The sequence below is a fragment of the Lingula anatina genome, chromosome 8 (genome assembly GCF_051362555.1).
Source record: "Lingula anatina isolate TDL-2025a chromosome 8, LinAna3.0, whole genome shotgun sequence".
NCBI classification, from domain to species: domain Eukaryota; kingdom Metazoa; phylum Brachiopoda; class Lingulata; order Lingulida; family Lingulidae; genus Lingula; species Lingula anatina.
The window spans coordinates 525,036-539,100 of NC_141774.1; the positions used below are offsets into that span (position 1 = coordinate 525,036).

The window sequence follows — 14,065 nt, forward strand, 5'->3', positions numbered from 1 at the left end:
TCAGCAGGGACAGGTGAACAAGATATTTTCAGGACTCTCCCAAACACAGGTTAGAAACATGAATATACATAAGACAGTTAACGCTTTGAATGAAATTGGAACACCAGAAACTGTGAGTATGATGAAACCGAAGTCATTTGACAAACCAAGCCAGTCTAAACATTACGAGTTTAGACATGAAAAACGAAGTAGAAACTCCCTGACTGAGAAAACATGGAACGTTGGATCACTTTGCAAAAGTCTGCAAAACTGAAACTATTATTCATGTAAATGACAGCTTTGAACATGATAATCCAGGAGTGCATATACATTTGGTGTGGGAACCAATGCAATATACACAGAAGACATGGAGGAAATAGAGGAGGTGTTAATCTCAGTGTATTACCAGATTCAGGTGCATATTGTAATATCATTGATGAAAATACATGGATTTTGACTTGACATTTGAATGAACTGTTGTTAACTTGGTAGAGTTACTTGTTCCATTGTTGATTCCTTTAATAATTATAAGCTTGTCAAGGAGTATCAAGGAGTATCATTTCTTAGTGTTATGGATTTGAAAAAAAGCGCAAGCATTGCAAACTGGTTCAATTCATTGAGTGATTTGATTCGTGATGTGATTAAATTCAAAAGCATTGATACTGGGGTTTGTTTTTGTGCACATGTAATTCTCTTTTAATTGTACATCTATATCTGTGCTGGAGTATACATATTTTTTTTTTCAGAATTTACATGTATGTACAGTACTGTAGCCAGCATGCAAGTTGAATTGAAACAGTTACTGCATGGTTATTTATAATTTTGTTATAACATTCCATCATCTAAAAAACAATGTTTTTTCATTCATTATTCAAGATTTATTCATTACAAAACTATATTCATTAGTGATTATTATTATTAATGATATGTTTGAATTAGTTTAAAAATGACAATGTATAATATTATTTAGGTTGAGGTGTGCAAAAATATCTCCCCCTCAAACCCCTCCCCTCCCCTGTACATGCATAATTAATTACAATTTTTGTAATTTGTGTTAATTCAGATTCGATGAGCAGCTTTGTGTTGAAAAAAAATTGTTGTTATAACTGTTTTCTTTACATGTATGTAAGTGCCATTTCCTCCTGTTAAGTGTCTGTATATTTGCCTTTTTGCAGTGTAGTTTTTTTTTTCAAACATACATTGTTTTGTACAAAAAGACAAGGAGTGGCCCTTAATTTGTTACATGTTAGTTGCCAGCAAGGTTATATAATGTGTAATAATTTTGTTTAGGGTTTTAGCACAGAATAAATACTTGAATCTTGAATCTTGTATGTCTTTTAATATAGTAATCTTATTGAATAATTAAAAATAATTTAAAAAAAGAAAAAAAAAAAAACAATCTGGGCCATATGTGGTCCATGTCCGGCCCTAATCTGGCCCACTTCTGGTCCACATCCGGCATGCCATACCTTTGCCAGATATTGCCAGATCTGGGCCGACATCTGGCCACATGAGCAAATGTGATATAATAAAAAAAAAACAATCTGGGCCATATGTGGTCCATGTCTGGCCCTAATCTGGCCCATTTGAATATGATCTGGCCCACATCTGGTCCACATCTGGCATGCCATCCCAGACAGCCTCAGTGATCTGGCCCACGTCTGGCCCAGATCTGGCAACGTCTGGCAATGTCTGGCAAAAGGTATGGCTTGCCACATGTGGGCCAGATGTGGCAATGTCTGGGCCAGATCTGGCCCAGACATTGCCACATCTGGCCCAGTCCACATTTGCTCATATGGCCAGATGTCGGCCCAGATCTGGCAATATCTGGCAAATGTATGGCATGCCAGATGTGGGCCAGATATGGGCCAGATCATATTCAAATGGGCCAGATTAGGGCCAGACATGGACCACATATGGCCCAGATTGTTTTTTTTTATTATTTCACATTTGCTCATGTGGCCAGATCTGGCCCAGATCTGGCAATATCTGGCAAAGGTATGGCATGCCGGATGTGGGCCAGATTAGGGCCGGACATGGACCACATATGGCCCAGATTGTTTTTTTTTTTTTTCTTTTTTTAATTATTTTTAATTATTCAATAAGATAACTATAAAAAAAGACATACAAGATTCAAGATTCAAGTATTTATTCTGTGCTAAAAGCCTAAACAAAATTATTACACATTATATAACCTTGCTGGCAACTAACATGCAACAAATTAAGGGCCACTCCTTGTCTTTTTGTACAAAACAATTTGTATGTTGCAAAAAGGCAAATATACAGACACTTAACAGGAGGAAATGTCACTTACATACATGTAAAGAAAACAGTTATAACAACAATTTTTTTTTCAACACAAAGCTGCTCATCGAATCTGAATTAACACAAATTACAAAAATTGTAATTAATTATGCATGTACATGGGGGGGGGGGGGGGGATTTGAGGGGGAAATATTTTTGCACACCTCAACCTAAATAATATTATACATTGTCATTTTTAAACTAATTCAAACATATCATTAATAATAATAATCACTAATGAATATAGTTTTGTAATGAATAAATCTTGAATAATGAATGAAAAAACATTCTTTTTTAGATGATGGAGAGTTATAACAAAATTATAAATAACCATGCAGTAACTGTTTCAATTCAACTTGCATGCTGGCTACAGTACTGTACATACATGTAAATTCTGAAAAAAAAATATGTATACTCCAGCACAGATATAGATGTACAATTAAAAGAGAATTACATGTGCACAAAAACAAACCCCAGTATCAATGCTTTTGAATTAAATCACATCACGAATCAAATCACTCAATGAATTGAACCAGTTTGCAATGCTTGCGCTTTTTTCAAATCCATAACACTAAGAAATGATACACCCGCCTCCTTGACAAGCTTATAATTATTAAAGGAATCAACAATGGAACAAGTAACTCTACCAAGTTAACAAAAGTTCATTCAAATGTCAAGTCCAAACACAACATCCCTTCCTTTCTTGGAGAGAAACGGTCCTTTCAAAACATGTTAATTGACAGTTCAGTCTTTAAAATGTCTTTTCAAACATTTGCAGAATAGCATATGAACTCCAACTTTTATTCCTTAAACCACACTGAAAATTCTCAAAACTAATCAACTCATATCAAATCCCATGTCCTTTCACTACTACTGGTCTCTTCCTTTGCTTGCCTTTACGTCATATTCAAATGTTCCCTTCACTTTTAAAGGTTTCTCAGACGTGTACATGAATAATACTGTTTGTTTTCTGGTCCTCCACAAGAGCCACATTTATTTTTCTTGGATTTCAGCATTCTCCATGTATTGTCATCAATGATATTACAATATGCACCTGAATCTGGTAATACACTGAGATTAACACCTCCTCTATTTCCTCCATGTCTTCTGTGCATTGGTTCCCACACCAAATGTATATGCACTCCTGGATTTTCATGTTCAAAGCTGTCATTTACATGAATAATAGTTTCAGTTTTGCAGAGTTTTGCAAAGTGATCCAACGTTCCATGTTTTCTCAGTCAGGGAGTTTCTACTTCGTTTTTCATGTCTAAACTCGTAATGTTTAGACTGGCTTGGTTTGTCAAATGACTTCAGTTTCATCATACTCAGTTTCTGGTGTTCCAATTTCATTCAAAGCGTTAACTGTCTTATGTATATTCATGTTTCTAACCTGTGTTTGGGAGAGTCCTGAAAATATCTTGTAAGTTGTACACCTGTCCCTGCTGAATACAACATAAGCGCGCGTCTCCTTTGTCATGTATTTTTAATTTTCTATCTTTGTTCATTATTCATGCCGTTCGTTGGTTTTGAAAAGATCAATCTTTTTCCGTCAGCGAAAAGTTTAAACTGTCTAGCCATCGCGTCGAGCGTGACCCAATGTCTCCGGACTTCTGTACGGTTCGAATTCCGTAATTTCACATTTTTTCTCCATTTTTTTCAAAGAAACTTGACTCACAGTTTTGCACTAGTGTTTATCCTCGTCGCCAGTGTTGATGCCTTCGAAATAAATCGCACCACGAATCAAATCACTCAACGAAATTGTATCAGTTTGATACGCTTGTGCTTTTTTCACATCCATAACTCTAAGAAACGCTACATCCGGGTCCTTGACCGGCTTAGCATAAAAAGCGGAATCTTACAACAGCGGAACGAGTAGTCCAAAAAAGTTTTAGATCAGTGAATTCATTCAAATGTCAAGTCAAATTAAACAAATAGCACACTTATGAGGGGACTTTGAAGAAAAAAGAGAGAGATAAATTAAATCAAAATTTATCAAATGACGTCAGTTCAATGCATTCAGCTCACTGGTCAATAAAAATAAATAAATAGAAAATAAAAATTGAAAATGAAAGTACCATATCTGGCCCAAGTCTGGGCAGCATCTGGCAAAATGTGGCGTAAATGCCAGACTTTGCCAGACTTGGCCCAGATCTGGCAAGTGTCTGGCAAAATGTGGCATAAATGCCAGACTTTGCCAGACTTGGCCCAGATCTGGCAAGTGTCTGGCAAAATCTGGCCCAGATATTGCCAGACGTTGCCAGATCTGGGCCAGACGTGGGCCAGATTACTGAGGCTGTCTGGGTATGTACTTGATATATATATCGATTCCTACTATTTTGGTGGTGAAAAAGTCATTTTTGATATTGTTTTGGTGATATAAGGTGATTTGAAAGGACAAAGGGGGTGTTTTAAGTGCCTACCAAGATATGTGTGAACGCTGCAGAACCATGGATATTGATAACCCGTATTCAAATATATTTCAATGCAATTTTTTGTTATATACCATCGATATTGGACCATATTATGAGCAAAAGAAACTCATTTTTATCATTATGGTAGCCCTTGGTGGCCGTTTTAGCCCTCAAATCCAAGATGGCCGCCAAAAACCATTTTGAAATTGCGCATAATTCCCTATTTTGAAACTATATGTATTACATTTTGTAAATGAGTAACACGTCGTTTTATATTATTTTCTGGTGCAGAATACATTATATTTCATAAAATGTGTGCCTCAAATCCAAGATGGCCGCCATCCGCCGTTTTGAAATTGGGCATTATTCACCATTTTGAATCTCTCAAACCTTCATAAGCGTGCCATACGTCATTTTTTATTATTTCCTGGTGCAGAATACATTTTCGGTTTCATAAAATGTAAATAGAAACTTTTATAAGCCTCCAAATAAATGTAGGATTCAGTTGTCACATGGGCCTGCAGTTTTTATATACAATTAGTAGTCTAATTAGTACAAAACTATGTTCTTTATCATATTTTAAGGATTTTGCCCGATCTATAAAACAAGTGTCAGCAAATAAAATAGCTGAATTTAAGCAAAAGAATACATCCTTGACCGCATGAGGAAAAATTGTTAGCCATTATTTTAATCAAAACCAAGTGTTGGTTGCATGCCACTATTTTAATTATTTGGTGTAATTTATAATCTTTAAACTGTGGGATCCTAATACTCTTTTATTAGGTAAAATGGTACTATTTTGGGGGCTCAAAAGTAATTTTCTGATGCTAATTTGGTGACGGAAGATAATAAAAAGGTCATATAAGGTTGTAAAATAAATTCCAAGATGAGTTTCCTTGAGTAGCCTATATGACAAAAATGTGGAACCTGGACCACATGCTCAAATATATCATCTAGATTTATCTTAAGTGACCATCCACTAAAAGATATTGAATAATTTAAAGGTAAGCAATAAACATACATACATAGTTGCATTACATTATTAATCTTTTACTGGTCAATGTGAACCAAAAAGCCAGATGTACATTTATGTCCCAGTCACCGGTGCTTGCATTTGCATGTTAAATATAGTCCAGAAGATTTGAAGGGCGAAAAATGTGTCGTCTTATAATACTATGGAACCTGGTTAGTTGTGTTGAAGCGTAAATGCCCGTGAAAGACAAGCAAATGGACTTTGCTTTGAAAGAGCTCCAGAATTTGTCTGAAAAATCATCCAGCATCACTGTAACAGTAACTACGCATGCGCTTCTCTTGTATATTGGATCCGATAGTGCTGCCACGTAGTGTCACTTAGCTTTTACTTGACGGCGGCACGCGTCCGACGTTCTTAGAAGGTTTAGGCCCCAAACGAGGTAAATCAAGATTTAATCTTTCATTATATTATTACTTTTATTAGAAATCAAAACTTTGAAGTTATCGTCTCGATTTACAAGTTGTTTATCACTCAATTTCAGAATTATTGTTAGTTTAAGAATTAAGTTTCCATGTCAGCGTATGTGTTCGTAGGACTACATGTATGTTTTATGTTTATTTTAGTTCCACGGGAATAATATTTCGTCGGAACCGAATGGGAATAAAGATTTTACCACCAACTTGATACAGTTTTTATTATTTATTTATTTAAAGACGCGTGCTGCTACAGTGGAACTCGTTGTGGAACTCGTAGTGGAACTCGTAGCATGGAGATCGATACAGAGATTATTGCAGACGATGTGGGTGGTGCGGGAAATTTAGAGAGAACTGGAATTGTAGGAGAGATTTGTTAATATAATATTGGACAAAATGACATTTAATTTGTGAATCATCGACCTTGTATATTTTGAAACATTTCCAAGCTTGATGTGGACGACTGATATGAGAAACTTTTGTTGATTCCCGCCTTGGAAGATGCGAGATTTCCCGCCCTTTGATGACGCTATGTTCCCGCCTTTGGTAGTGACAAGTTTTCCAGCCTATCACGATGTGTGCCTTTGGTCACGTGACTGGTTTCCCGCCTCTGATCCAGTGACAGTTCTGCCTACGTAAATTTGTATCACTTTACTACATTTATGGACTCACGTAATACAATGTATCAATTTATGACTTGAACATTGAAACAAATATTGGACAATTTATTATTTAGATAAAGTGATAGCGTCAATTCATTTGTTTATGTAAACAAACTAGTAGACATTTAAAGTACTTTTGAACAATTGAAAACAGTAACACAGTGTCAGTTGAATGTTTTTTGCCTGAATGTTTAATTGAGTACGGCAGAGGACAATACAGGAACACTATGCTAGCACACCACAGCATACACAGCTGATTGCTTTGAATATCTTGCATTAATTTGATCAAGTTTACGTTGTTGTTTTTACTGTTTAGCTATCTTTAATTTGTGTATTCATTTTTACAGCACCAGATTTACATAGAGCAGATCAGTTATCTACATTGAGCAGTGGTGGCTTGTCAGGCACAGCACATACATGGTAGCGGCAGGTAGAAAGCATGGGAATTTTTAATTTTTTTATGCCCACCCTGGAAAGGGGGCATATACATGTATAGCGTTCCTTATGACATTTGTCTGTTCACACCGTGATTCATTCCATTGTCTAGCCTGCTTGGTTCTATAGTCTTGAATCTTTGTTTAAATAAGAAGGTATGTCTTTAGTCAATCTACCAGCGTCTGATGTTACTTTGAAGGAAATCAGACGTTCTGTGAGTGTCCCCTCCCTAGTAAATGAAAGGGCAGAACTCAAGAAACGTATTCGGCCATTGACTGTAAAGGGTATACAGTGGCAGATGGATAGAAATAGACAGCATTTGCGAAATGCAATATCTAGTTGGCGCAAGCAAGCGGCCAAGCTTGAAATAATAGCTGATGACTGTAGTGATGTAGGCCTTCTAAGGACTACACGGAATGAAATCTGTACAGCTTTAGATTGTGTACAGAAATCCTTTCATGATGTTGAAACGTGGTGGTTTAGATGAAGATTTTAGGGTAAAGGTAGAGACCATAGAGGAAGAACATTTGCACCTTCTCAGAAGGACAGGTAATCGTATTAGGTTGCTTGAGTTGGATGATCAAGGTTCGCATATTTCTAGACAATCAAGTCGTAGGTCCTTTGCTAAATCTGAAGTAGCCAGCGAAAGATCGCACAGGTCAAGAATTGAAACTCTCCAGGCTCAGATTAAACATTCTGAGTTGGAAGAACAGAAAAGACATGAGCTTCTGAAAATCCAATCAGAATTGAAACGCTTACAGTTGAATAAAGAGCTAGAAATAGTCCAAGCAGAGTTATTAGATGATGTTGCATATGTTGATAAGGATCAAATGCCTATGAAGTCTGAATCTCGTAGTGACCATGCAGTCCATCCCAAGGCTCTCCTCAGCTGTGACACTTATGAATCCCTTGTTCAAAATCTGCTAATAAGCAGACTTCCAATTCCAGAACCTGCAATTTTTGATGGTAGCTCATTGCAGTATCCAAGCTGGAAAGCAGCATTCACAGCTCTTATCTCTCACCACAAAATACCCAACATAGAAAGGTTGTACTACTTAAAGAAGTATGTCAGAGGAGTGGCAAAAGATTGCATAGAGGGTTGTTTTCTTATCAGCACAGAAAATTCATTTGACGAGGCCATGTCCATCTTGGAAGAAAGGTTTGGCAGTCCATTTGCCATTGTCTCAGCCTTCAGAGATAAACTTAGTAAGTGGCCAAAGGTATCTGGGTCAGATGGTACTGGACTTCTGAAATTGTCTGATTTCCTTAACCAGATAAAAGCAGCCATGTCTTGTTATCCTGGGCTGAATATCCTTAATGATGAAAGAGAAAACCAAAACATTCTACATAAGTTACCTGACTGGCTTATAGCTAGGTGGGGTAGAATGGTCGTTGAACGGAAAGCAAAGGGTTCTTTCCCAACCTTTAATGAATTTGCAGAATTCTTGAGCAAGGAAGCAAAGATTGCTAGTGACCCTATTGTGTCTGTTCAGTCTTTAAAACAAAGGGGTAAAGAAGGACCCAAGGGTGATAAAAGGTTGAGCTCATTCTTCCTTAATGATAATGAAAGTGAGTCAAGGCAAAGGGAGCAGGCACAAAATGTAAGACCTGCTGTGAGTACTAGTAGACATACTCAAAGTAGAAGTCAGACTCATGTAGATACAGCCAATTATAGACAGAGTTCAAACAGACAAACAAACATCACAAAATGTCATTTGTGTAAAGGGCCCCATGATCTGGATAACTGTAGCCAGTTTAAGGCCAAACCTATGCTAGAACGTGAAAGGTATGTAAGAGAGCAATTTCTATGTTTTAAATGTCTCTCACCAGGGCATCAATCCAAGGATTGCTTAGCCAAAAAGACTTGTCAAACCTGTAACAAATTACACCCTACTAGCCTCCATAAGACCCCACGTCAGACAAGTAGTACAGGCCCTCATACAAGTTCTCTGTCTTTCATGAGTGAGACCGTAGACCGAGACAAGACTTCCATGATTGTACCAGTGTGGTTATCTCATACCAGTGAACCTGAGAAGGAATGCTTGGTATATGCTCTTCTTGATACCCAATCAGACACTACCTTTGTCTCTGACAGTGTGGTTAAGGACTTAGATATGACAGGGACTCCTACAAATTTGCGTCTGTCGACCATGACTACCAGCGCGACAATTAAGACAAATAGAATGACTGGTTTACAGATTAGAGGTTATAGAAATGATGAAAAAATTATGTTGCCTGTTACATATACAAGGAAGTCAATTCCGGCAAATAGAGATCACATCCCTACATACGACACAGCTAGAAAGTGGCCATACTTGAGTGGCATGGCAGATAGTTTGCCACCACTATTAGATGTAGATATAGGACTTTTAGTAGGATATAATTGTCCTAAAGCTCTGTTGCCCACTGAGGTGATAGCACCTCAAGGCAATGGCCCATTTGCACAGAAAACGGTGTTGGGTTGGGGAATAGTAGGCATAGTTGAACCCCTTGTTGAAGAGTCCTTAGACCCCATAGGAGTTAGCCATAGGGTGTTAACCTATAGGTCGTCTGTAGATAAGGTCTCATTTGCTGTACGCAACAGTGTCAAAGAAGTAGTGACTGACACTGCAGGGGATTTGGAAGCCATTGCCCCATCTCGTTTAGACCGTCAATTTCTAGATATTATGGAAAAGGGATGTAAAAAAAGTGACAATTATGGAGTGCACTATGAGACGCCACTCCCATTTAGAAATAGTAAACCCAGTCTCCCAAGCAATAGGGATCAGGCATTGTCTAGACTTATGACTCTGAAGAAAAGATTTGTGCGTGACCCTGATTTCAAGAAAGATTATTACACTTTCATGAATGACATTCTCTCTAACGAGTATGCAGAGAGGGTGCCTATAGAGGACTTAGACAAAGGGGGGTCATGGTATATTCCTCACCATGGGGTATATCACCCAAATAAGCCCAAAAAGATACGGGTTGTGTTCGATTGTGCTGCTAGGCATCAAAATAGGTGTCTAAATGATGAGCTACTTACTGGCCCGGACATGATGAACTCATTGTTTGGAGTTCTTTGCAGGTTTAGACAAGAACACGTTGCTGTTACATGTGATGTGCAGCAAATGTTTTTCCAATTTAAAGTGTCTGAGAGCCACAGAGATTTCCTTCGTTTTCTCTGGTGGCCAACAGACGATTTTTCACTTGCCCCAGTCGACTACAGGATGAAGGTACATTTGTTTGGTGCCACCTCTTCTCCTGGGTGCTCAACCTATGGCTTCAGACAGATGGCGTTAGATTCTCATGCCAAGTTTGGAGATGGTGTTACCAATTTCTTGCTACACAACTTCTATGTTGATGATGGATTGATATCCCTTCCTTCAGTTAATGAAGCCAGGAAGTTGTTAGTAGTATGAAGGCATGCAAAAATAGTGGTTTGCACCTTCACAAGTTCACTTCCAATAGGAAGGAAGTACTCGATGTTGTTGAGAAGGATGATAGGGCAGTAGAGGTCCAGAATATAAACCTAGACAAATCTGTTATCGAACGTGTTCTAGGTGTCCAGTGGTGTATTCTATCAGACGCGTTTAAATTTAGGATAGTGGTGTCTGATAAGCCTTACACGAGAAGAGGGATTTTGTCCACAGTTAATTCCGTTTTTGACCCCTTGGGATTTTTGGCTCCATTCATCCTGGTAGGGAAGCTTATCCTACAGGAATTATGCAAAGAAAACACTGATTGGGACGCACCCCTAACAGATCACCTGAGGCCCATGTGGGAAAGATGGAGAGCTAGTCTCCCACTATTAGTAGATCTCGGTGTAGCTAGATGTTTTAAACCTGACAACTTTGGTCTTGTAAAATCTGTTGCACTGCATCATTTTTCCGATGCAAGTGAGAAAGCCTATGGGCAATGTTCTTATCTCCAATTGATTGATGAAAATGACTCTGTGCACTGCACGCTTGTCTGTGGGAAAAGTCGGGTGGCTCCTCTCAAGGTTTTGTCAATTCCTCGCATGGAGTTATTGGCTGCAACATTGTCAGTTCAGGTGAGTTCAGTTCTGACAAAGGAACTAGACATTCAGGACATACAGCACTTTTTTTGGACCGATAGTAAAGTTGTCTTGGGCTACTTAGCCAATGAAGCTCGCAGATTTAAGGTTTATGTTGCAAATCGTGTCCAATACATCCAAAATCAGTCAGAGATTTCTCAGTGGAAATATGTTGCCTCGGCAGACAACCCTGCAGATCATGCATCCAGGGGATTGCTTGCCTCTGACCTGGTTCAAAACAGCTTGTGGTTTTCAGGCCCTGCATTTCTTAGAGACCCTGAGTGTAACCAAGATTCTGACAGTCCAAAAGTTGTAGATGAAAATGATCCTGAGGTTCGCTCAAAGAATGTTGCATTTGCTACTACTCACACAAATGATGCCCATGCTGAATTTGATTTGAATAGGTTCAGCCATGTGTCTAGTTGGGATAGACTTCTCAAGACAGTAGCTTTGTGTCTGAGGTTCAAAGAGATATTGCTCTCTAAAGTCAGGAAGAGAACCCTCAAATCAATTTCTGGACCACTGACAGTTGACAATTTACAAGAGGCCGAGAGCTGTGTTGTCAAATTAGTCCAAAGAGTCTCATTTAGACTTGATTATGAAGCTTTACGTCGTATGAAATGTGCCCCTCGGTCTTCTAGAGACAAGAAGTCAAATCACCAGCTCCCTAGATCAAGTATAATACATCGTTTAGATCCATATATGGATGACGCAGGCATAGTCAGGGTAGGTGGTAGGATGCCAATTGCCTTGGGTATTGTAGCCCAACCTGCTATTATTCCTAGAAAAGGTCACATCACCTCACTCATAGTGAGACATTTTCACAGTGTGACTGGACATCAGGGTCGTGGAATGACCACAAATGCCATTAGATCACATGGACTATGGATACTTGGTTGTAGCTCTGCTGTTTCCCAGCAGATATATCAATGTGTCCATTGTAGGAGAACACGTGGAGCTGTGCAAGAGCAGAAGATGTCAGATCTGCCATCAGACCGTGTTCAACCATTTCCTCCTTTTACCTATTGTGCTGTCGATTATTTTGGCCCGTTTTTGATCAAGGAAGGTAGAAAAGAACTGAAGAGGGATGGTGCTCTTTTCACTTGCCTTGCCTCAAGAGCAGTTCACATAGAAGTGTGTGATTCTCTCAACACTGATGACTTTATCAATGCTTTGAGAAGGTTCATAGCTTTGAGAGGTCCTGTAAGACAAATTTGTTGTGACCAAGGCTCAAATTTTGTTGGTGCACGGTCAGAGTTGTCAAAATGTGTCAAAGAAATGGAAATAGGTAAAATTCAGAATTACCTTTTCCACAAAAAATGTTACTTCATTACCTTTAAAATGAATGTCCCTACAGCGAGTCACATGGGGGGAGTTTGGGAGCGCCAGATAAGAACAGTCCGTTCTATCTTGAACTCTCTTTTATTGTCTGCAACATCCCAGTTGAATGATAGTGCTTTACGCACCTTTATGTCTGAGGTCATGGCAATTATAAATTGCAGACCTTTGACTGTCGATTGTTTAAATGACCCAATGTCACCAGAACCATTGACTCCAAATCACATTTTAACTGGCAAATCCAGTGTGGTGTGCCCCCCACCTGGTGAATTTCAGAGAGAGGATCTTTACTTAAGAAAATACTGGAGACGTGTACAGTATTTAGCTGATCAATTTTGGAAGAGATGGAGCAAAGAATATCTATCTCAGTTGCAGTCTAGACAAAAATGGTGTAAGTTTAGAAAAAATCTGCAAATTGGAGACATTGTTTTAGTCAAGGATGAAAATTTGCCTAGAAACTCTTGGCCTCTAGCCAGAGTGCACAGTGTGTATCCAAGTGAGGATGGATACATTAGGAAAGTTCAAGTTGCAATGAGCACTAAATGTTTGGATTCTCGTGGTCGACGAGACAGTCCACTTATGCTTTTGGACAGGCCCATTCAGAAATTAGTATTCATAATGCCCAACCCAAACTTTGAATAAAATGATTGCTATAACCAGGGTGTATTCCCCGTCGGGAGCCAATGTTTTTCTCCTGCTACAACTGTCTGTTGATTGCATATGTATGATGTGCTGTGTATGACTTGCCACAACACAATTTTGCTATTAATCTTTGAGCTATTTTGTAATGTTTAGAGATTCGTAATTGTTAACATTAGTTAACTAGTATGTAATGTTTAGAGATTCGTAATTGTTAATGTTAGTTAACTAGTATGTAATGTTTAGAGATTCGTAATTGTTAATGTTAGTTAACTAGTATGTAATGTTTAGAGATTCGTAATTGTTAACGTTAGTTAGTTAACTAGCATGTAATGTTTAGAGATTTATAATTGCAATTGTTAACGTTAGTTTAGTTAACTAGTATGCAATGTTTAATGATTCATAATTGTAAGTGTTAAAGGTAGTATTGTTGCTTGACAAGCATCTGACATTAAATATCTTTAAAATATTGTTATATGCTGACATTAAATAGCTTATGAGAATTTCAAGTTTGTGGAAAATACAATTTTATGTAAATGTGTATTTTGAGGAGCCATGTAACAGTAACTACGCATGCGCTTCTCTTGTATATTGGATCCGATAGTGCTGCCACGTAGTGTCAATTTGCTTTTACTTGACAGCAGCACGCGTCCGACGTTCTTAGAAGGTTTAGGCCCCAAACGAGGTAAATCAAGATTTAATCTTTCATTATATTATTATTTTTATTAGAAATCAAAACTTTGAAGTTATCGTCTCGATTTACAAGTTGTTTATCACTCAATTTCAGAATTATTGTTAGTTTAAGAAGTTTCCAT

General features: G+C 38.1%; 3 protein-coding genes across 3 annotated transcripts in view; all 3 read left to right on the plus strand.

The window, feature by feature from the left end:
* The window catches only part of LOC106177707 (uncharacterized), a 61,832-nt gene that overhangs the window by 5,793 nt on the left and 41,974 nt on the right, over positions 1-14,065 (plus strand). The gene's annotated exons all lie outside the window — the stretch shown is intronic.
* Positions 7,699-10,638, plus strand: LOC106162063 (uncharacterized). Its single transcript, XM_086994052.1, has one exon. It carries the CDS (start codon positions 7,699-7,701, stop codon positions 10,636-10,638), a length of 2,940 nt encoding a protein of 979 aa, XP_086850178.1.
* LOC106162064 (uncharacterized) lies at positions 10,635-12,880 on the plus strand. Its single transcript, XM_013539175.2, has 2 exons — positions 10,635-12,476; positions 12,857-12,880. Exons 1-2 carry the CDS (start codon positions 10,635-10,637, stop codon positions 12,878-12,880), a joined length of 1,866 nt encoding a protein of 621 aa, XP_013394629.2.

Bases quoted from the DNA above. Each gene is read 5' to 3' on its own strand.
- LOC106162064 (XM_013539175.2), top strand. From the start codon at position 10,635: ATGAAGGCATGCAAAAATAGTGGTTTGCACCTTCACAAGTTCACTTCC. The intron at 12,477-12,856 runs GTAAGACAAATT...TGGCAAATCCAG, and splicing joins TCATAGCTTTGAGAGGTCCT to TGTGGTGTGCCCCCCACCTG.
- LOC106162063 (XM_086994052.1), top strand. From the start codon at position 7,699: ATGTTGAAACGTGGTGGTTTAGATGAAGATTTTAGGGTAAAGGTAGAG.